At 56.3% G+C, this 22,620-nt stretch overlaps 6 protein-coding genes across 6 annotated transcripts; 4 read left to right on the top strand and 2 right to left on the bottom strand.

The window, feature by feature from the left end:
• The first annotated feature begins 456 nt into the window (after positions 1 to 456).
• PUNSTDRAFT_143122 (ANTH-domain-containing protein) lies at positions 457 to 4,478 on the top strand. Its single transcript, XM_007382832.1, has 7 exons — positions 457 to 602; positions 672 to 770; positions 839 to 965; positions 1,033 to 1,352; positions 1,407 to 1,670; positions 1,841 to 1,994; positions 2,055 to 4,478. Exons 1-7 carry the CDS (start codon positions 537 to 539, stop codon positions 4,226 to 4,228), a joined length of 3,204 nt encoding a protein of 1,067 aa, XP_007382894.1. The 5' UTR covers positions 457 to 536; the 3' UTR covers positions 4,229 to 4,478.
• Positions 4,479 to 4,623: 145 nt separating this feature from the next.
• Positions 4,624 to 5,564, bottom strand: PUNSTDRAFT_120050 (uncharacterized protein). The gene is made up of 4 exons (XM_007382833.1): positions 5,127 to 5,564; positions 5,009 to 5,071; positions 4,804 to 4,953; positions 4,624 to 4,751 (listed from the first exon to the last, which is right to left on the bottom strand). The coding sequence occupies exons 1-4, from the start codon at positions 5,463 to 5,465 to the stop codon at positions 4,635 to 4,637; spliced, it is 669 nt and encodes a 222-aa protein (XP_007382895.1). The 5' UTR covers positions 5,466 to 5,564; the 3' UTR covers positions 4,624 to 4,634.
• Positions 5,565 to 5,614: 50 nt separating this feature from the next.
• On the top strand, positions 5,615 to 7,773 carry PUNSTDRAFT_86062 (WD40 repeat-like protein; the record flags this gene model as incomplete). Its single annotated transcript, XM_007382834.1, has 8 exons — positions 5,615 to 5,703; positions 5,759 to 5,938; positions 5,989 to 6,075; positions 6,134 to 6,373; positions 6,479 to 6,874; positions 6,927 to 7,143; positions 7,199 to 7,274; positions 7,330 to 7,773. The coding sequence occupies 8 exons, from the start codon at positions 5,615 to 5,617 to the stop codon at positions 7,650 to 7,652; spliced, it is 1,608 nt and encodes a 535-aa protein (XP_007382896.1). The 3' UTR covers positions 7,653 to 7,773.
• Positions 7,774 to 11,157: 3,384 nt separating this feature from the next.
• PUNSTDRAFT_101517 (FAD dependent oxidoreductase) lies at positions 11,158 to 12,741 on the top strand (the record flags this gene model as incomplete). The annotated part of the gene is made up of 4 exons (XM_007382835.1): positions 11,158 to 11,639; positions 11,701 to 12,256; positions 12,317 to 12,392; positions 12,451 to 12,741. 4 exons carry the CDS (start codon positions 11,158 to 11,160, stop codon positions 12,591 to 12,593), a joined length of 1,257 nt encoding a protein of 418 aa, XP_007382897.1. The 3' UTR covers positions 12,594 to 12,741.
• Positions 12,742 to 13,766: 1,025 nt separating this feature from the next.
• On the top strand, positions 13,767 to 15,321 carry PUNSTDRAFT_143125 (NAD(P)-binding protein; the record flags this gene model as incomplete). Its single annotated transcript, XM_007382836.1, has 8 exons — positions 13,767 to 13,805; positions 13,875 to 14,091; positions 14,150 to 14,190; positions 14,243 to 14,403; positions 14,453 to 14,619; positions 14,673 to 15,048; positions 15,111 to 15,228; positions 15,280 to 15,321. The coding sequence occupies 8 exons, from the start codon at positions 13,767 to 13,769 to the stop codon at positions 15,319 to 15,321; spliced, it is 1,161 nt and encodes a 386-aa protein (XP_007382898.1).
• Positions 15,322 to 16,220: 899 nt separating this feature from the next.
• Positions 16,221 to 17,213, bottom strand: PUNSTDRAFT_143126 (uncharacterized protein). Its single transcript, XM_007382837.1, has 2 exons — positions 17,091 to 17,213; positions 16,221 to 17,031 (listed from the first exon to the last, which is right to left on the bottom strand). The coding sequence occupies exons 1-2, from the start codon at positions 17,125 to 17,127 to the stop codon at positions 16,325 to 16,327; spliced, it is 744 nt and encodes a 247-aa protein (XP_007382899.1). The 5' UTR covers positions 17,128 to 17,213; the 3' UTR covers positions 16,221 to 16,324.
• Between the last annotated feature and the right edge of the window lie 5,407 nt (positions 17,214 to 22,620).

Raw genomic sequence — 22,620 nt, forward strand, 5'->3', positions numbered from 1 at the left:
CGGAGGAGGATGAGGGTGTCGAGGACCGGGTCCGGGAGGGGTGGACGGCCAGGCGGAGGCAAACGAGAGGTCCGTGCCGAGGAGAGGTGGATCGGCGGGGATGGTAGTCCTTTATGGGCGTTACTGTCTTGGCGAGGATCACCGGGCTAACTTACCGGTATAACAGAACCATCCAGCGTCCGCGAGGGTATTATAAAGGCGCTCGGAAGAAACGCGGGCTGATAACGTGGGTTTCCCGGTCGACGGGGTGCTCCTGTGGCTTGATTACCAGCCAAACGCCTCGTGGTACGAGGCTTTCAATTGATGCGAGCGTCCGCTCCCAGCCGGGAGGCAATAGAGAGCCTCAGAGAGAGAGGGGGGGAAAGGAAGAGAGATGAAAGGAATATTATGTATTATCGAGGGCGCGGGATGCGTCGACTTCGTTAGCGCAGCCAAGGAGGCGGCCAGCGCTGCCGGCTGATCGCCTTCTGCCACCACCTCCTCCGACTGCATCACCAACCCGACGTTGCTCGGTGTGCCGGCCACGCTCTGCGGTCATGTCCCACTTCGACAAGATCGTCAAGCTCGCCTGCAAGCCCAAGGCGGCGCCGCCCAAAGCCAAGGTCAATTTCTCTCCCACCCACGTCGAATGAGTGTGAGCAACGGAACGTTGACGCGCGCATGGTGGACAGTACATAGACCCGATCCTCGCCGGGACCTACTCGGAGGATGGCACCGTCGGCGACATATGCAGGGCGCTCCAGCCGCGGTTCAGGGAGCCGAATGCCATCGTACGTCCTCCACCCGACGGGTTCTCTGAGATAGTCGGGACGCTGACGGTGATAACGCTATACCGCAGGTCGTGTTCAAAGCGCTGATCGTGCTGCACACCATGATCCGCAACGGCTGCACGGACAACGTGCTCTCTTACCTCTCCTCCTCCGAAGTGCTGCACCTACGCAACGTCGCCGGCGGCAACTGGGAAGGTGCCGTAACCGTCGCCTTCTCGTTCTCCGATTCTCACCTCATCCCTTCCTATCCCTATCACCGCAGGTTACTCCGCCCCGCAAAATCTGCAGCACTATGCCATCTACCTCGACAGCCGCATACGCGCCTACCGGGATCTCAAGCACGACATCATCAAGGTCCAGTCGGAGAACAACCGGGATATGCGGTTGAGCAAGAACATCGAGGAGGAACTCGGCAGCAAGTCGTCAAAGAGCAAGGCAAGCACAAATGGCAGTGGCAGCGGCTCGCTCGCGCGGGGGAAGACGGTGGCGGGGCGCAAGCTGCGGGTGATGACGGTCGAGAAAGGCCTGTTGAGGGAGACCAAGGCCGTTCAGCGCATGATCGACACGCTGCTCGAATGTAAAGTGCGTCGTTCCTCCCGCCTCTATCCCGCCTCTCTGTTGCTGACCCTCTCGTAGTTTTACCTCGACGACCTCGAGGACGAGCTGACAATCACCGCGCTGCGCATGCTCGTCAAGGACTTGCTTATACTATTCTCGGCCTGCAACGAGGGCGTCATCAACGTGCTCGAGCACTATTTCGAGATGTCCCGCGTCGATGCCGAGGACGCGCTCAAGGTCTACCTCCACTTTTGCAAGCAGTGCGAGCGCGTCGTCGACTACCTCGCCATCGCGACCAAGCTCCAGAACCTGCTCAACGTCCAAATACCGAATATGCGACATGTGAGTGTCTTCGTACCTGTTTGTGGGGTTGTCTTGGCTGTGATTAGAATGTGGCCGGAATGGGTTGTTTGATCCGCATGTCGTTCTCTTCCTTTCTTACGTGTGTCTATCTGAGCCTCCAAACGAATCGCTATATTCCGCAGATGGGTATGTGCTGACGATTCCAGCAGGCACCGGTCTCGTTAGCGGGCTCCCTCCAAGAATACCTCGACGACCCCAACTTTGAACAGAACAGGATTGAATACAAATTGGCAAAAGAAAACGCCGATAAAAACGCAAAACTGGGCAAGGGGGCCAAGAACGGTACTTCTTCTCCCAACAAACGTGAGCATATTCATTCCCCCTTTGAGAACTACCTTACACATGATTATTCATGTACATCAGCGTCCACACCGAAGCCTGGCCCCTCGTCAGAGTCGTCGAACGCCAACGGAAGCAAGCCTGCTTCGCAATCGCAAGCAGTGCAAGATTTCTTCGAGAGCATCGAACAAGCGCAGCCGACGATGTTCAACCCCCAGACGGGCTCGCCGACGGCCAACTACTTCCAGCAGCAGGCGGCCTTCAACCCGTTCGCACAGATGCAGGCGGCACAGGCCACGGGGTTCGGAATGCCGTCGTTCGGAGGCGGAATGCAACCGCAAGCGACGGGAATGCCGTTCGGGGCCGGAGGGCTGCAGCCGCAGGCGACGGGCATGTTGGCGTTCGGGCAGATGGGCGTGCAGCCGCAGGCGACGGGGTTCCCTGGAGTACAGCAACAACATCAGCACAATCCCTTCTCGCAGGCGCAAGGCCAGCAGCAGCCGCAATTGCAAGTGCCGCAGCAGCAGAGCTCGCCGTTCCAGCAGCCGCAACAGCAGCAGCAGCTACAGACTCCTCAGCAGGCGAGCTCGCCGTTTGGTCAGCTGCAGCCCCAGCCGACAGGCGCGTTCAACCTCGGCGCGGGACTTGGCGGTGCCAGCGGCGGACTGCTACAATCGCAGGCAACAGGGGCGAATCCGTTCAGGGCGAGCATGCTCATGCCCCAGACGACGGGCTTCCCGGCGTTCGGGGCGAGCTCGTCGAATGGGGTGAACCTGTTCGGCAGCACTCCGGCGCAGAATCAAACGCCGCAAAATCAGGGGCAAGGGCAAGGACAGGGACAGGGCGGGCTCGGCGCGTCCCTCTTCGGCAGCGGTACTTCCTTCGGTTCCATCGCTCAGCCGAGCGCGTCGTCGTCGTCTTCTATCGCATCGGGCCCGTTCGCGCGCCCGGCTTCGGCGCCGCTGCGTGCGAGCCCGCCGCCCGCTCAGCCGGTCAAGACGCACCAGACGGGCTCGCGTAACCCGTTCGGGCCCGTGATCACGCCGGAGAAGGCCCCGCCGGTACCGAAGGCGCCAACGATAATGGAAATCGCGATGGGGTATGCGAATGGGAACAAGAACGGCAACAACGGCGCCGGAAACGCGGGTGGACTGCAGCCGCAGGCGACGGGCTTCCCTGGCTCGGGCCTGCAATCACAGCAAACGGGATTCCCTGGGTCAGGCTTGCAATCACAGCAAACGGGATTCCCTGGGTCAGGCTTGCAATCACAGCAGACGGGATTCCCTGGGTCATCTACGGATAGCAGCCTCTTTGGAGGTGCAGGGACGGGCACGGCGCAGAATGGGAGTGCTATGTCGAGCATCGCGTCGTCGTTCACGTTCAACAGCAACAACAGCAACAAGCCCGGGACGTCAAGCAACGGCCCGGCGTCCCCTCTCTCGTCGCAGAACACCGCGACGACCACTACGGGCTCGCTCGCGGACTCGCTTTTCTCGCTCTCGCTTTCCAGTCAGCCCACGGGCGCCACGACCACGGCGTCCACGACGGGCTCGACGGCACCATTCAGCCCAACTATCTCCGTCTCGCCGCCCGGCGCCGCGGGCGGCCTCAAACCGCAGACGACCGGGCTGATGGGCCTGAAGCAGTTCAAGCCGTCCTCATCCTTCGGCGCGTCTCTCCTCGAGAGCCTGCCGCCGATCCCGCAGAGCGGGCCCAACACGCCCGCCGCAACCGGCGGCCCGGCGACGTCCCCGCTCGACACGGCCGGCGCGAACGGAGCGGGGAGCCCGAGCGTGAGCAACACGTCCAACTTTTCGTCGCTGGGCGCGCAGCCTACGGGAATCGGCGGGATAGGGTCGCAACCGACGGGCTTTGGTGCCTTCAACGCGTCGTCGACGTCGACGCTCGGCACGAGCAGCGGGTTGACGCCGTTTGGCGGGTCGTCGCTCGGCGTCGGGCTTAGGCCGCAGATGACGGGCGCGGCGAACCCGTTCCGGGCGTCTATGGCGGGATCGCCAGCGCCTGGCGCAGGGCCCGGAGGTTCTGGCGGTAACGCGTTTGGTGGCGCGTTCACGGGAACGACGCCTACTTCGTCGTTTGGGTCGTCGATGTTCGGGCAGGGCACCGGTGCGAACGCCTTTGGGACCAACGCGACAGGCAACGCGTTCGGATCCAGCCTATTCGGCAACTCGACTACTGCGGGTCAACAGCAGCAGCAGCAGCAGCAGCAACAACCTCAGCAACAATCGCTCTTTTGATCAATGATTCACATTCAAGTAGAAACAGGGTTCCCCCTTGATCCCAACCGCATTCGCTCTTTGGACCGTTTCCCGATGTCTTTACACACTCTCACTCACATGCTATTCACGAGGTTCTCGGTCGGTTAGCAGACGCGATCCGGTTTCTTTTTCATTCTGGGTACTTATTTTCCACCATCTATACCATTGTATTCCTTTCTGTACGATCTCGTTTCCAGCACAGTCCATCCTAATCGCATGGTAATGCACGCTCGTTCTATCGTCGTTGTCGGATGTCCCATGCTAAAGCCCTTCTTCTCGACGGGAACCAAGACTGACATGACAGAGTTCACAACAATTGGCGCAACTCTCAGATATGCCTCCAACTTGAAGCTCTGAACGTATGCCATGTTTTCGCGGATACTCATCATCTATTCACCCGCCGTGAGATCCATTGCGTGAACATCGCGTATGCAAGCAAACATAAAAGAGCAAAACCAGCAATGAGGAGTTTACTGCCTATCGCTGAAGTCTCGTTCTCGACCTGTTGTACCGTGTGAACTCCATGCAGTCTGAATGCAGGTGACGGCACTCACCACGCTTGTGAAAGGCGACAAAACAGGGATGCTGAAATGCGAGGGGAAGTGGAAGGTGAATCGCGCTTTAGGTTGCGCTGCAGGTTGCCGGTATGTCAGGAGGTAGACAATAGCGCATGCCATGGAAAGAACAGTAATAACGAGTGCCACCTGGTATGCACCTACATCAGGAAAAGGACCAGAAAAGTATAATCAGAATATGTACCACCACGCGTTCCAACTTCTGCTGCCGTGCGTCGTTCCGTGCATGAAGAGCGGCGATGTCCCGCTTTCATGAACGATTCATCGTCAATCGAAGAGCACAGGGATACATTGACTCTCACCGTCCGTTTCATATCTTCAGACCATGTCATAGCCTTCATATCCCGCTGATGAGCGGCCTGCGCGGTGAGCAGTGTCTCTGCGGTGAGCGCGCGCGCTGCCCAATATTGCTCTGCCGTTGACCGGGGTTGAACAGCTGCGGAGCTCCAGGGTATAGCAGCTGTCGTGTCCGCTGAACTTCTCCCGCTCGGTAGTTTCGTCAGAGCGACGCTCAAGGTCTGGGATACCGTAGTCCTTGCTAATTGGCTCTGGGTGCCGGAGGGATTACCGAGAGGCCGAGGGGGCAATTGATCGACTGGAGTGTTGGCACTAGCAGGCGATTTTCTTGGTTTGCGGAGCATCACATCTCCAAGACCTCTCAACACTTTGCCTCGCTGGCAGCAATGCTAGCACGACCTAAGGAGCCGGACGCGGGGGACAGTCAGTGAGCGCTAACAGAGACCAACGGTGGCAGTGATCACGATCGGAATAATTGCCTTTTGCTGCCTCCATGACCGTCTATCCTCACACGAAGCTTTTCATCGAGGGAAGCAGAACGATCCTCATCAGTGGACCTCATATCCAGGTTCTCGACCCCAAGTGAGGTCCTCAATCTCTGGGCTCAACGCCAGGAGCTCAGCTTGATTCCTCTTAGAACCGGAGATATCATCTCCTCTACGGCCACGCTTAATGGTGCAGACAAGGACGCTTTGCTCAAATCAGGTCCTATAAGATGTGCAGCGGTAGACGAGAACTGCAAGTACATCGCGACCTCAGGCGACGATAAGGTGCTCAAGGTCTGGGAGGTGGAGGGGCTCAAGTTGCTGTCCCGCCGGTATGTATCCTCTGTTTCGCCATTGATGGTGTACAAACGTCTTGTTATAGTGAGGCGCCGAAAAAGCCCACGGATATCAAATTTACGCGCGACGCGCAAAAGATCGTCGTTGCAGACAAGTTCGGTGACATATTCAGGTGAGCGCGGGATGTATGCGTTGAATGCATTGAAGGCCTCATGCGCCGTGACCAACAGCTATCCCCTGCACCAGGATGCGTCGGAACCGGCGTCTGCACCAAAGAAAGACAGAGCGCTCGCTTCCCATGACAATCCGGCCGGCGGCCACCTCGTCCTCGGGCATACTTCGATGCTCACGACGTTCGCGCTCACGTCAGACGAACGATTCATCATTAGCGCGGACCGCGACGAACATATACGCGTGAGCTGGTTTCCGCAAGGATACAACATCGAACGATACTGCCTCGGTCACGAAAAGTAGGTTCGCAGAGCATGTAGGTACTTCTGCCGTTGCCCTCTCTCTCCCTTCAAATTGCTCCCGTCTTACGCGTATTATAGGAGCTGATTCGTTTTCCCTGTCAGATATGTCTCTTCTATTCACATACCGAAGTTCGATGGGGCCATCCTCATATCCGGCGGAGGAGATCCTATGCTCAAAGTATGGGATTGGATGTTGGGCGCGCTACGATATGAAGTTGCCGTCGCAGACGTAGTGTATCCATACATCAAGGTGGCCGCACCGAAAGTCAAGTCGGGCTGGGACGAAGAAGGCGAAGGCAACAAGGGGAAGAGGGGGAAGAACAAGGGGAAGTCGGAGGAGACTGGTACCCCCGACCCTGCTACTGCGCCTACGGCAAACAATGATGTGGGATACGCGGAGGCGGACGCTGCTCAAACCCACACTGTCCTAGCCGTCCAGAAGATAGAAACGATAGAGGACGCAACCAGCGGGCGTCATGTCCTATTCAGTGTCACCGGGTACGTCTGCTGGACTCTTTGAATAGGAGGTTGGATTGCTCAGATAGCGCAGTGCCACCGCCGTTTTCTACTTCCCTTATGGAGGCGCGGTCGAACCTTCGCAAATTCAGGCGTTCGACTTCAATCGCCCGGTGCTCGACTTCGCACCCGTGCCTGGTTCCCCAGGACTGTTATTGGTACTTCTCGACCCGAACTTCAAGCAAGATCTCTCAGCATCGGCGGACCAGGGTGCGCCGCTTGTTCAAGCTCTTCGATGGGATGGCTCTGGAGTGCGTCGTACTTGCTTACATCGGTTTATGCGTGAATAACAACGTGCTGTCGAAGTTCACTGATGTTAACTCGGCCGACGCCTCGTTTTCAACGCTCCTCGCGTCAATGAATTCTCAATGCCGCATAGCGGGTACGTCGCCCCCATATAGATCAAGCAATATGTCGGCTGATGCATCGAACGCCAGCCGATGCGGAACAATCGCTCCGCTTGGATCTCTATTCACCTTTGCTCACTTTGCCCAAGAACGCCCAGGTCGAACACGATCCGATGGACCGCGAAGCCATCGAGTTCCCGGATCAGGCGGGCGCGGAGACGCCGACGAAGGGCAAGGCGGCGAAGTCTCTGAGCGCGAAAGAAATCGCACGGCTAACCCGCAAACAAAAGCTCGAGGAGCAGCTCAGGGCGCGCGCACAGGGATCGACGCAGGATGATGCCGAGCGCGATTTCAAGAAGCCTCGATCGGACGACGACAACGACCAGCGGGAGGAAAAGATGGATGTTTCATGAATCTGTGCCCCCCGATGCAGACACGTCCACCTGCAGCGTGGCCATGTTCGACGTTCATTGACTATGCATGATCGTCTGATACAAGCTCGGGTATCTACAGCATACTCTGCTTGATCATTATATGTTATTCCCGTTTCAACGATGCGTTGTCCGAGTTTTCGAGTCCATTCCCGCCTGCATGAGACTGCGCGGTTCGAATCTCGATGCTCCGCTCGAAAGACAAGAGGGACGCGTGACCGTCGGAGGACCGGCAGGCTCGCCGATCGACAATGAGCGTCCATTAGGGGGGCTCAGAGTTGGGATTCTGGCAAGGATTCAAGGGCGGATTCAAGAGTCGATTCTGGACGCCGATTCTGGGTGGATTGGTGAAGCGGCTCTGGAGTCGCTTCACTCGATTCGACCAGAGTCCGATTCAGCTTCGCTGCCTCGGAGTCCGAAACCACTGACGCGTCACGAGGTTTTCCAGGGTCTTCCACCCCCTCGTTCAGGCAATCCTCAACCTGTGTTTTACTCCTGTATATATATGTACTCACGCAGAGGCTGTCACCAGGACCCTCGACATACCATTGTATCAGCAGTTTATGGGCAGAAGTAGATTGCATTTGGTAGTTCCGCATAGCAACACTCCTGACGCCTATTTAAGCCAATAAATATTTCACTCTTCTGGCTGCAAATAAACCTCGGACATACATTGTCGGACTCGAGCTTAAAACAAGGAAACTCTGTCACTCACGTTATAACTCGACCTTCGCATTCAATTCCAGAGTTTTCGCCACCTCGGATGAGCTGCCGATATGCCGAGCCCGTCGTTAAACCTCAGATGGGCATGCCGCAGTGTCGGCAGGATATTCCGTCGTGCACAGAATCGGGCCAGAATCAGTGGTAGAAGCGGGAGGTTCAGAGTTGAAGGTGAGGAGAATCGGATTATGACCGTCGTAGCGACGGCAAAATCGACACAGAATCGACACAGAATCTGGGGCAGAATCGGCGCAGAATCGCCAACTCTGAACCCCCCTATTATTTCGCAACCGAGGCTCCCCATCTCTCTATCTGGCATTGGGGCTACTACAAGGAGGGCAAACTCTAAAGCTACGTAAAGCGTATGGTCCGCGTTCTTTCCCGTTCTGGAAACGGCGCTGCGGGACCCATAGTGAAAGGTTACTCAAGCAACGAAATTTGCGACGAGTATCTCGGGGAGGTCGAGAAGGTGCTGCGTAAACTGGAGGAAACCCGGATCATCCACTACAAGTCGCCTCTCCTACTCGCCATCGACGATTGCGATACTCTGGCGCATACAACAAAGACGAACCCTGCGTCTATACTCGATACGCTTTGCCATCTTCTTGAGTGCATCAAGGACCGATGGTTCATGGCCGTCTTCGTGACGAGCAATTTCGGTGTCCGAGTTCGCCAGGCTGACTGAACCATGCGGATAGGCAATTCTGCCAGGCTCTTTGTGAACCCGCCTGGAAAGCTTGTGGATGTGGGAGGCCTGGCGCCTTACACCGAATTCAGCTTTGACGACAATGGCGGAGAGCCGATCGTTGGCGAAGATTCGATCACCTTGCACACTGCTTGTAGTCTGGAATTCATGTGTCGTTTCGGCAGGGCACTGTGAGATGCGTTTTTTCCAGATCGCCCGTGGATGTCACTGAAGCCAAGTTCTCCAGATGGTGGTCGCTACTCAAGGCGACCGTAGATCCGGAAAGCATCCTGGCTTTCGCCCGGTTCAAGCTAGCCAAGGGTCAGGGGAAACAGGAAACATCGAGAGCTTCGACGCTCGCCGTCTACTGTGCGAGGTTGGGACTGAGATACGAGGCGTACGATGTGACGCAGGCGGAACAAGAAAAAGGCATGCAGGAGGAGATCGAGCAGGTTGAGTCCCACATGCGTGTCATCTTCGCGGCCCCCTCTCATCGGGAGTACTTCTACGCCGGAATGCCATCGGAACCCATACTCGCCGAAGCGGCCACTCGAATCATGGATAGCCATCCGGAGCTGCGTAACCCCGTCCCATTCCTCGTCACGAAACTACATGCTATGGTTGACAAAGGTTCGCGTGGTGAGTTGGCCACTCGCGTGCTTCTCATACGAGCGCGAGATGCCGCTGCGAACGGCCGCACTGGGCCTATCCTTCTGTTGGACTTTTTCAAAGCTCTCTTGGCCGATGAATGGCATACGGTTCTTGGCGAGCGCTCTCCGAGAGGCAAGACCGCGCCCGGTCCAAGCATGGAGGAAGCTTTCAAGCGCTCCCATATCCATTTCACCCACTTCGCCCAAGCGAAGGATGTGAGCGTGTACTCGACAAGGAACATCTGGGCGGGATTGGCGCGGGGATGCGCCTACGAATGCAAAGACAGCTCACCCTGGTTCGACTTCGCAATACCTTTTGTGATCGACATCGAGAAGCCCTTGAGCAGAGACAACGTATCTGTCGTGTTCTTCAATATCAAAGACAAAGGACGACTCCAGAGGCTCGTTCTTCCGCTTGAAGCCGACGAATCATATTCGGGAGAAAGGGCCCTAGAAAAGTTTGGATTTTTGTCGATATGCATCTGAAAGTACAACATCCTGCATCCGAGGATCAAAAGGCTTCTGTCCCCGGTAGTGCTGGCACTCCACGCGACGATCAGAGCCGTCCGGAAAGTTCACGTGGAGCTTATTCTGACCATGTTATGCCGGCTGTAAGTAGGGAACCGTCAGACTCCGAAAACCTGCAGCAAGTTCCTGGGCGGTACGACCTCACGATCATCGGCTCTTCGCCTGTGATATTCAAAGTTATTGACAAGTCGGACTGGGAGGACAACCGCTGGGCACAACTAGTGGAGGAGAAGACCATGATCAGCGAACACCCCCAGAAAGATGGCGCGGGCGAGTATTATGCGGACCGCGATGCGTGGATCAAAGCCCTGCGAATGTATGAGCCATGTTTCGACGGCGACGACGATAGGTACGCATCGGCCAACGATAAGGAGGGCAAGAATCCACCTGTAGAGGATTCGGTGACGGAGAGTGTGGCAATCAGCTTCACTGAGGCATAGCAATTCGCCATTGATCAGCACCCTGTAGGCGAGTGTGAATTCGTATTGTACGTGGAGATTGTGCGGTATGCGCACTGTACACGACGTGTATACATATCCCACTTGCATCACGTACGAGAACAAGTGCGATTGCGGGGATTGTAGGCGGGATTGAAAAGGGTTTGACGCGAACATACACAGGCATGCTCTCTTTCCGCCACGAAGTTCGACGTTCCAGGCTTCAATTCTTCGCTGGCCAATACAGCAATACCAGCGAGCTCAAGTCGCGACAAGAAAGATGTGGCGAACAAAGACGGCTTACTTCGCTTCGGCCGCGACACCGACCTTCGACTTCATCGCTGGCGCATATAACCCTTCGCTCACACGTATCTTATCTTACTCATGATGTCATAACACACGAACCGACTGAGGCTTATCAGGTATTCGCCCGCTCGACAATCACCGGCCGTCCTGCGACTCACAGCATGGACCCCACGCACAGAGACATCTGCATCGTCGGAGGAGGCATCATCGGCGTCTGCACGGCCTACTTCATCGTGAACGACCCGGCCCACGACCCCACGCGGACGACAGTCACTCTCATCGAGGAACATGAGATCGCCGGCGCGGCCTCGGGCAAAGCGGGAGGGTTTCTCGCGTTGGATTGGCACGGGCCCGCGACGCAGTCGCTCGCGGCGCTGAGCTACCGGCTTCACCGCGAGCTGGCGGCGGAGTTCGACGGCGAGTCTGCGTGGGGGTATCGTGCAATGGACAGCGTATCTATTAGTGTCACGGCAAAGGCCAAAGGGGACATATTGGGGACGAAGGAACCAGAACCCAACACGGCGGTGGTGATATCTGCGTTGAGGGAGCTACCGGGACCTAGGGAGGGCGTGGTAGATATGCGTTGGCTGAATCCGGAGGCTCGGAGGAATGTCTGCGGAACGAAGGAAACCACGGCGCAGGTGTAAGTTACTCCTTCGTGTTGATGAGATATGTGTGGTAATTGTGACTGTCTTATATCGCAGGCACCCGCGGTTGTTCACGAAGGCATTGTTTTCCCGTGCTGAACAGAAGGGCATGCGGTTTATTCACGGGCACCCAGAGAGGCTTCATCGCAACTCCGACTCCCGGCCTACGTCCCTGGATGTCACAAGCGCCGGTTGCTCAACACCAACAACCATCCCGTGCAGCGACCTCGTCCTGACCGCCGGGCCTTGGAGCGCACAGGTTGCAGAGACGCTAGGTGTCACCCCGGTACCACACATCAACAACCTTCCCGGCCATTCCATCCTCATCCGACCTCGAATTCCGATCAGCCCGCTCGCCGTCTTCGCTGGTATACGCAATGCTAACACGGGTGCCTCCCGCAGCGCCAATGGCGGCGAGATCACGGAAAGCCCAGAGCTGTTCCCGCGTCCGGACGGAAGCGTGTACGTCGCGGGCGAAAACCACGCGCGGCAAATGCCGGCCAGTGCCAACGAGGTTGAGTGGCTGGTGGACGAGGAGATGATTCAGAGACTGGTCAGGGCAAGCGCACAGATTAGCGATGCTTTGGCCGAGGGCGACGTCGAAGTCAAGCAGGTACGGCGCGATACAGGATGCTCCCTCTGATTTCCCCATTTGACCTACTCTGGTTGCCAGCTCTGCTACCGGCCCAGGACTCCCGACGGGAGGCCCTCAATCGGGAAACTCAACGAGCATGTATGGATGGCAGCAGGTACCCTTTTTCTACCAAACCTCCTCAGTTCGTCAGCAAGACTGATATCGACTCCTAGGCCATGGTCCGTGGGGGATTACCCTTGGCCCCGGCACAGGCAAGGTGATGGCTGAGCTGCTGCTCTACGGGCAAGCACAAAGCGCTCGTATAGGCGAACTTGACCCCCTGCGGTCCTTCGCTCAAGACAGGAGGGCACGATGATCGTGGCTTCTCTACAACGAAGGAAGTTACTCATGCAGGACGTTATCCTGGAGAGACAGGATTTCCGCTTTCCAGGATGAAGGCTCGGGATGCCATGCTCTGCCTGAAGCCTACCACACGTGAGATTCTCCGAGGCAGAATGATTAGCTTGTAGCATTGGGGTTTCAGCAAAGGGCATCTAGAAGGTCAACATTTTCCACTTGCAATGTTTGGTAAGCATCATTTGTGGGTGAGAGTGGATGGCATTGCAACCATCCCGAAATCTCCTGACCACGGCGGTGTAAGCTCCGCTCGACCGAACGCGGCCCTGATGATCCTGCATATACGTCTACGCCACGTAGAATGTGAGTGGAGGGTAGCGCAGGGTGCAGGGCTGGCTTACTTGCGAGGGACTTGCGGGTCGGCCAGGCATTCCTCTGCCATTCTTTTGGGATATGCCCACATCCGCCACAGCAGCTGAATTTACGCCTTGACGTGACCTCAGTCTCGCGACACGTGCCCAAAGTATCTCGGGTTCTACTCGTACTGAAGTACAGTCCCAGCAAATTGAACTAGGAGGGGCACTACAACAGGTTCCCCGCACAATTCCGGGATGCTCGCATGATAGTGGTTTTCGTCCTCGGGCGCTCCGGGAACTGAATGTAACAGAGCAGCTCCCGCCATCTTGTAGGTGCGCGCGACCATCTTGCGTATGGTCACGCCTGCGTACACCTCGGGGCGAGCAGATCGACCGGTGTGGTAGCAGCGTGAATGTCAGGAGGCGAGACAACTGGACGAGAAACGTTGTCGCAGCGGAATCGACCGGAGAAGCGCCAGATTATGTGACGGAGGCCATCCCAAACCTTTTCTGTATTGCCTATATCCATGTCGTGCTGTAGATCGCTGATATCCACGTCCTCAGTAATTCGGATGGACTCTACTAGAAGGAAAAGCCACCATGGTCGAGGACGGAAGCGTGAGAATTGGTACGCCAGTGTTCCCGGACACGGTGCCGCGGTCACGACCGCGCCTAATAGTAACATTGGTCAAACGCGACCTAAGTACTGTTCCTGGCTCAGTCATCCCAGGCCGGGCAAACGCGTACATCCTCCTGGGATCGCCGAAGACGAATAATAGAGCGATGGAGCAATCTTGCCAACACGCAGTCTCCGTCCTCAACGTTCAATCATCGCGATGAGCTCTGTTCTAGGCTTCATCAAGCGCGTTAGGAATGTATGTGGTCACCAGACTGCTGCTCCGCCTTTTGTCGCATGCTAATGCACATTTCATTACGTATTTCAGATATCGTCTCCGCCCGAGATTCCAAAGGCTGAGAACCCAATCCGCTTTGGTATCCTCGACGCAGCAAAGATTGCCCCCGAAGCCCTGATCAAGTCAGCGAAGAGTCATTCCGATGTTGTTGTAGCTGCCGTTGCGGCACGCGATAAGACGAAGGCAGAGACGTTCGCGCAGAAATGGGGAATCAAGAAGGCATACAGTGGTCCTAACGGATACGACGGTCCGTATCACGATGCCCTGAACGAAAGGGGATGTTAACGGTGCATATGGACCTCCAGATCTCCTGGACGACCCAGAAATCGACGCCGTCTACAATCCGGTGAGTATCTATGATCTGTGCGTCTCAAGTTTAGCTTATGATGCATCCCTAGCTCCCGAACTCGTTACATTACGAATGGACCTTGAAAGCCTTATCTAAGGGAAAGCACGTTCTCTTAGAGAAGCCCAGCTCGGACACCGCCGAAGAAACCCGAAAGATGTTCGAGCTGGCGGAACAAAAGGGACTAGTCCTTCTGGAGGCGTTTCATTACAGGTATGGCTTAGGTGGGGTACGTCGCAACTGAACCTCACCCGTGCATCAGGTTTCACCCTGCCGTACAACGTGCCAAAACTCTTCTAGATAGCGGCGAACTTGGTGCCATTAAGAATCTGACTGGTTATCTCACCTTACCCGACATTGGAATGTTCCCGAAGGATGACATTCGGTGGGATCTTTCCCTTGGTGGCGGATGTATGATGGACATGGGCGGTTTGTGGACGCTGTTCTGACCGTGCCTTGGATTGACTCCTTTGTTCATTAAGGCTACCCCTTAAGCGCCGTCCGCTTCCTCGCAGGGACTGACCCCGTCTCGGTGCTCAGCGCAGAAGCAGACATCAGGCCTCCTGCAGCCGGCCTGGTGGACAAGGGCATGACTGCAACGTTCGCGTTCCCCAACGACGTCACCGCCTCAATAAAATGTCACTATGGCACGCCGTCCGCGCTGGGCTTCATCCCACGCCTTCCTGAACTCACCATCAAGGTGGAGTGCGAAGGGGGCGAGCTCACTTTGACCAATTTCATCGCGCCAATGGTGTGGCACTCCATCACCGTCAGCAAGCGTGAGGGACGGGGACGCGTTACCAGGACGGAGAAGGCATACACTCTCGAGGGTGGCAAGGGTGAGCCATGGTGGACGACGTATGTTTTGTTCCTTGCGTGTGTAATTCTTTTGGTTGTCTTGCTGACGTGTGCTTATACAGGTATCGATACCAACTTGAGGCATTTGCGGACACACTGAAGGGGCGCACTCCGCATTACTGGATGTCTGCGGAAGATTCGGTCGCCAATATGTACTGGATCGAACGTGTCTATGAGAAGGTACGGTCATTTCCACATGCGGTAGCCTCTTCGCGCTGACCACGTTCATAGACCGGGTTAAGGAGCCGACCGGCGTCGACTTTCGCACTATGATCATTTCCACTATGTACCGCCCGGACGTATCCTAAACTCCGAGCCTCGGAAGGCAGAATCTTGTGGGTCACACTCGTCCTGAGACGGCTGTGAGCGGGCGGTGTGCGACATCAAGAATGGCGACTGGAGACTTGCCTGGTATCCCTCCATATTGGTTAAAAGAGGCATATAAGGTACCACGTGTAACGCCAGTGCTCTGACAAGATATATGTGAAGTGGTGCAGTCTGTATCAGAAGTGCACAGGATTCGAGAAGATAGTGTTTTTGGTCATGGGCCATGCGCATAGAGTAGCGTGTGTGCAAACGTATATATGCGTAGCAACCCTCGTCTTCGTTGGGGCTGTAGCATTCAATACAGCGGCGATACTTACTAGCCAGTTACGCAACATTTAAGAGCAGAGCCTGGGTACACTAGGTACGGGAGTCCGAAACTATGGTCCATGGGAAACACGGGGTTAATGATGAGAGTTATGCGTGTAAATATGGGACTCCGTGCTGGACGGTGGGGTGCTGAACGGTAAATGTGACGTTATAAAAAGACAACGGTGGTCAGAGAGCTAGGTCGGGGGAAGTAACACGGCTAGAGGTGGGGGAGGGGAGCAGGCCAAGAAAAGGTCTTGATGACGGTGTAAAAAAACCCTTCCTAAACGCGAATGCTGATCCGTTCCCAAGCGCGATCCTCCAGCGACGGCGCCGTGCGATCGTCAGCTAGTACCCCCATGCCAACTTGAATAAGAGGTCAAGGAGCGTCCCTCACGTTATCGCGTACGGTCGAAGAATTCGAAGAAAACTGAGGCCGCGGATTTCAACGGTCCCCGATCGTGTTGTTTGAGCGTCAAGCCCTCACATAGGGCACTGGTCTCACGGCGTTTTAGAGTAGATGTTCGTCTCGCCTGGAGTTTCCGCGCGGTAATATACCGTCAATCATGATGTAATTGTTGTACAATGTTTTGTCAGGACACCTCTACGAATTCAATGCCACTACCATCGACTGCGCGCGCGCCTATTTGGCCGGGGTGAACGGGATGTTGTCGAGCTTGGAGACGAACGCGGCCGCGGCCTGGACGAGGGGGTCGGTCGGGTTGCTGGTACCGCCCGCGACGCAGTCGCTGAGGCCGAGCGCCTTGGCGACGCTGCAGTTGGGGACCGCGGTGCCGTGGCCGCACCCACCGGAGCCGTTGGTCTGCGCGACCGCAGGCCCGGCGCACTTGCCGGTGGAGAAGCCACAGCAGCCCTGCTGGCAATCCGAGTCGGCCGAGCACGTCTCGAACACCGTCTTCTTGCTGGACTGGTCCGCTGCAGGCGCGGCGGCTGCGGCCGGGGCGGCGGCGGCGTTATCGGAAGAAGAGGAGGAGGAGGAGGAGGAGCCGGAGGCGGGGGTGAAGGGGAGGCCGTCGAGCTTGGCGACGAATGCAGCGGCGGTCTGAACAGCGGGGTCCGCGAGGTTGCCGTTCACGGCGCCGGCGATGCAGTCCTTGAGGCCGAGCGCGGCGGCGACGTTGCAGTTGGGGGCAGCGGTGCCGTGGCCGCATCCGCCGGAGCCGTTGCTCTGCGCCACCGCAGGGCCGGCGCATTTGCCCGTGGAGAAACCGCAGCACCCCTGCTGGCAGTCTGAGTCGACGGAGCAAGGACCGGTGACGAACTGGTTGCCCCGGCGCGCAAGGGAGTAGCGCGAGGGAAGCTCATGACGAGCCTGGACGCCAAGGGCGACTGTGGTAAAAAGAGAAAGATTAGAATACGACACACGGAGATGTGTCCGTAATACACACCAAGGGAGAGGGCGACAAAAGTGGAGGTGAACTTCATGATTGGTGTTCGTTAATAAGAGGAGGGCGCGAAGAAGAGCAATTAAAACTGCGCAAGAAGGAACGTGGATTGCAGGAGTAGATGAGATCGACCAGTCGACTGAGGAACAGCGGAGTGTATTGAAGGTTTATATACCTCGCAGTGTTGGCCAGTCCGGTCATCATAATCAACAGTGTTTCACCGAGTCGCGCTTCGTTTCCATGCCACATGCTTTTGACAACGCGCTCGAGAGACGAATCGCGATCCAGCAGTTCCAGAAGCACAGCGTTCTGCCTTGATCGGAGGTTTGATGCCGCCTCCCGTAGGCCGCACCGGACCCTAACTAAGCAAGTCTGTTCGCGCTGGTGAAGAGCCTTGATTGGTCGGAGACGCAGACATCGAGCAATTTGAGTCAGGTGAAAGAGGACGAAACCTTGATGCGCGGCATTGGGCATTGCCTGTCGTGCCAGCCACAGCGACAGGAGGACCGATCCGAAGAGAAACACGTTGGACGACAGTAATAGGCAACGCCCGCTGCAACCGGTGGTCAGCGCTTCAGCGTTCGCCGAGCTCGATCCGGCTGACCCGCGAAAGCACAGCATTTTGAGCTGAGTACTGATTGATCGGACGCATCACAACGTTGCTTCCTTCCGGCGATGAATCAGACGACAGGAAAAGTGCAATTCTGCAGGCTGGTACGGGGCCGTTGCTGTGTGCAGACGAAGGGGGGTCGGCCGTCCTCCTGCTGTGCCGTTCAGGCATAGGGACGCGTCTTCGAACCTTAACGCGATCTGGATCCTGGGGGCGAGCCATGCTCGATAGCATCCTGCACGGTTGGGTCGAGGTTGCATACTTACACCACGGATGACCTCCTTGAATGTATATATCCATTGGAACGGTATTAATTGCCGATGAACGTTGAAACATTGATGTTGATCGTGAATTGCTACGCTTGGCCGTATGTATTCCGAGTCTGTCCACGTACCATTGTGAACACTGTCATATTCTTGGTCGACTTTCATCCCAGTCCGCGAGGTGGTATACCAAGGTGAACAAGGCGTTGATGGCTCCGTTAGCCTTGCAACCGTTAATCGTCCGTTCCCTAGATTTGTTGCTCGAGTTATATGACGACAGGAAGACAGAACGAGTCGATAGTGAGCACTCGAGTGGTCACTTTCTACAGGATTTTGTACGCAGACCGCACTTCTGAGCATCAGGTCCTGGTCTTCAAGTTCAAGTTGTCCAGTAGCCTCTACGTGACGGGTCACAGGTGTCATGCGCCGCTGTCCCACGTTCCGTGACGGGACGCGTGTCTTTTAACTTGCGCGACGATTGCACCGCAGGCGTTCTAGTCGATGTCGATGAGAAAGCGCTCGATACTTGCTTTGGAGACGGCGGCATGCGCAGCGGCTTGACAGAATATATCGACGCACTTCACGAGACAATACACCGCCGCAGCCCGCATGCGAATCCAGGCGCCAATAATGACCATCCAGTGCTGCGGCCTGAGATAGATGTTCCCCAACATACGATGTGTTCCCTCGCCTTCTCACTGAACGCATCTCATGGGCTGTTCCGAAACTGCGAATTGCGAACCCTTCTCATGAGGGTGCTTGTAAAGTTCATGAGAACATCATGCCGCTGTCCGTACCCCTTCTCCCGCTCATGCTGTGAACTCACGAACTTTGCATCTCCGTTCGCGTGTTGGCCTTCACAACGACCAGTAGCTCAGCTGCCTAACACGGCGACGTCTCAGTATCTTGATTCCATACAAGATCCTCATCGGCCGCGGAATGATACAAATGTGAAGTTAACTTCACAATCGAAATACCCCACCAAGGTCGGGCTATACATAGTCGGCGGCATGTGCTCCTCTCAATTGCTTCTGTCTGCACAAAAATAACGCTCTGAGCGCGCCCATGGCAGTACGGTTGTCCACGAACACCCCCAGACAGTTATAGTAGCTCGTCATAAAACACGAACCTCCCCATCGTTAGATACCTGCACGACGGTGACCTGTGTTGCAAGGGTCATGCCCCTGTCATACACCTCCCAGCGCTTCGTGTTCTGGTCCTTTAGCCTCTTCATTGGTGCAGTGGTTACATATGCATCGGGGTTGGTGTCGGCGCCGAAGCTTCGTGGGAGCCCATCCACGCCAACGACTTCCAGCGAGTTTGTCGCTCAGCCAGAGCGGAAATCAGAGGACGAGATCGACGACCTAACGAAGCCCTGTCTCTGTGAGTGGCCATGAACATCATTCACCCTGGCCGAGATCTCTGATCACTCGCTCTTGCAGCTTCGACGCTAGAGCATGCGCTATCCATGCACGCGGCATATGAAAAGATGGGCTCCATTGAAGACCTTGAACATGCCATAGTTATCTATCGGCAGTTGCTCCCTCAACGGAACGTGAGTAGCGAAATGGAGTTCTTAAAGCCAGTACTGAGCATTCTCTCAGGTGAGAGCGTTGTGTTCGCTATCGAGCGCCTTGCAGAGACGCTTCCACTTCTATGGGGAGGACGCTGATATTGACGACGCGATAGAACTGGCGCGCAAAGCCCGCGAGATCGCCGTAGCCGGATCAGAGGACCATCGAAACAGTCTCATGACGCTCGGAAACGCGTTGCGCGATCGATCAATGGAGAAGGGTTCCGACGCAGACCTTGATGAATCGCTGAGCCTTTGCAAGATGGCCGTCGACGGTTGTCCGCTCAATGACGCCTGCTTACCGGAATGGTTGAATAACCTTGGGCGCTGTTACCGGCTCACGTTCACGCGCCGGAATAGCTTGGACGGAATCGAGGAAGCGATTCGAGTGCACAGACGAGCAATAGGTCTAGGTTCCGTCGGTGACCTCGAATATCCGCGCTCAATGGCGTGTTGCGCCACGGCCCTGCGGCTGCGGTTCGAGAAGCAAAGTGGGATAGAGCATCTGGAGGAGGCCATTGCTTTGTATCGGGGCGCGCTGGAGCACTCGCATCCCGGAGATCCTGACAGAAGGTCTTTCTTGGCCGGATTAGGAGCAGCCCTAACACTTCTCTACAGGGCACGCGGATCTCCTAGCGACCTCGAGGATGCCATTCGGGCAAAGGAGCAGGCCCTGGAGATATCCCCTCGTCGCCATGTCTCTCGGCCAGACGCGCTCAGCGCGCTGGCCAATTCTTTGCGGGATCGCTTTGAGGAGCTCGGAGATAAGGAGGATCTCAACAGGTCTATCTCGCTGGTGTCGGAAGCACTCTCCATTCGGCCTCCAGGACATCCGCATCGTTCAACGGCCGTCAATATCCTTGCAACGAGTTATAGTATGCGATTCGAAGATCAAGGTGAAATGGTCGATCTCGAGCAAGCCATCAAGCTCTTCCATGAAGGTCTCGAACTTCGTCCCGCGCCTCACCCACAACGTTTTGCATCGTTGAGTAACTTAGCAGTCCCTCTGTACCTTCGCTACTCCGAACTCGGCCATACGGAAGATCTGGAGACCGCCATTGACTTGTATCGTCAAGTCCTCCCCCTGACCCCTGTCGGACATCCATTCCGCTCGCAAGCGTTAAGCCATTTAGCTGCGGCATTGTGCTCAAGGTTCGAAGAATCTGCCCGAGCTGTTGATTTAGAAGAGGCTGTCACCCTGCTTCGGGAAGCGATGTCGTTGGGCACTCCGGGAGACCTGTCGTGGTACTTCGTGGTGATGAATCTATCCAGTGCACTCCAAATTCGTCACCGGCATTTTCGTTCTGCAATTGATATCGATGAGGCAGTGGACCTCGTCGCGCAGACACTCTCCCGAAGCTCAGTTCCAAATCATTTTCTGCCACGTCTTCACGTCACCTTGGGTAGTGCCTATCGACAACGCTTCGCAGCTCGGAAGGTCACGTCTGACGCTCTCGAAGCGCTGCACCACTTGACTGAGGCTCAAGGAGCATATGACGCACGAAATCCCGAAAGAGTTAGCTGCCTCTCGGAACTGGCGCGACTCTATCTTGAAGGAGATACACCGTTCTTCAACCCAGGGCTTGCTTTACAGCATACGCTTCAAGCCATATTGGAAGGCAACTGCAGTGCGCAAGCCAGAATAGCAGTTGCTAGCGACGTTCTCCGCTCCATGAAAGCCGAACTTCCCGACGAGTTCCGGGACCTACTACTTCAGACGCAGCTTGCGATAGTCAATCTCCTCCCTCATGCAGCCTACTTCGGGCTCGGAGTGAAATCCCGTCTTTCGTCTCTGAAGAAAGGCGAGATGGTCGCAACGCAAGCTGCCACGAATGCCCTTACTCTTTCACGACTCCCTCTCGCGATCGAAGTCCTTGAACAAGGCCGCGGCATCTTCTGGACCCAGGCGCTACGCCTACGGACGCCGTTCGATGCGTTGGACCAGAGGCTGGGACGACCTTTGATTCAGCTCGCTCGTGAGCTCGAAGGTCGAAGCCATAGCTCCAACGTCAGAATTTCCCAATTCAAGGCAGACGAAGAGATGGCATATCGTCGTCAGCTCACGCTGAGGTTCAACTCGTTGGTCGACGAGATTCGCGAGAGACCGGGGATGGATGGCTTCCTTCGCCCTGACAAGTTCGAAACACTCGCCAAGGCCGCGGAAAAGGGACCAGTCGTGATACTGATTCCAGGCGGCGACTTTTGCAGCGCCATCGTCGTGCGTACTTCATACGAGCCAATGCAGGTCCTGCTAGCAGGTGTGACAGACACCTGGTTACACGAGGCATCCACGGCATGGAGAGACGCTATGGTGAACGCAAGAAATAGTCTTGCAACCGAACATCGGCTAGGGATTGCTAAAGTATCGCTGCGGAAACACGTCGTCCAAGGGCAGGATGCGATCCTCGGCAAACTGTGGGAGTTTGTCGTGTATCCGATCTTTCAAGCTCTAAGGCTCAAGGTCTGTTCCAGTCAATCACCTGGCATCTTTGCCTCATCCGCCTGTTGCTGACAACGCGTAACAGCCGTCTTCTGGACGCGAACGACCTCGCTTGTGGTGGTGCCCCACCGGATCGTTCGCTTTTCTTCCCCTGCACGCCGCCGGGAAAACCGACTCTCAGGGCGCTGTATCTTGTTCAGATTACATTGTCTCCTCGTACACTCCGACGCTAAGCGCTTTGCTGAATGCCCGTAGAACGTCCACGAGGCCTATTAGGAATGAGATGCGAGTGCTTGTCGGTGCTGCACCCATCACTGAATGGAACGAGGCCCTGACGGCGCTCCCGCATACGAGGGACGAAGTCCGAGAGGTAACAAAGATTATCCCTCACCACAGTGTCCTTGCCCTTCCTGCCGAAGAGGATGTATGCTCAGATGACGTGCCAGAGATGCAGCTAGGGATGAGAGCAGCGACCTTGACGGATCTCCTGCCCAAGACAACGGTGCTACATCTCGCCTGCCACGCTGTCCAGAACGCCGACAGCCCGCTCGATAGCGGTTTCGCACTGAGGGACGGGCAGCTCTCTATTGCCGAGATCATGAAGATGCACCTACCAAACGCGTTCCTAGCTTATCTCAGCGCATGCG

Source organism: Punctularia strigosozonata (genome assembly GCF_000264995.1).
Source record: "Punctularia strigosozonata HHB-11173 SS5 unplaced genomic scaffold PUNSTscaffold_5, whole genome shotgun sequence".
NCBI classification, from domain to species: domain Eukaryota; kingdom Fungi; phylum Basidiomycota; class Agaricomycetes; order Corticiales; family Punctulariaceae; genus Punctularia; species Punctularia strigosozonata.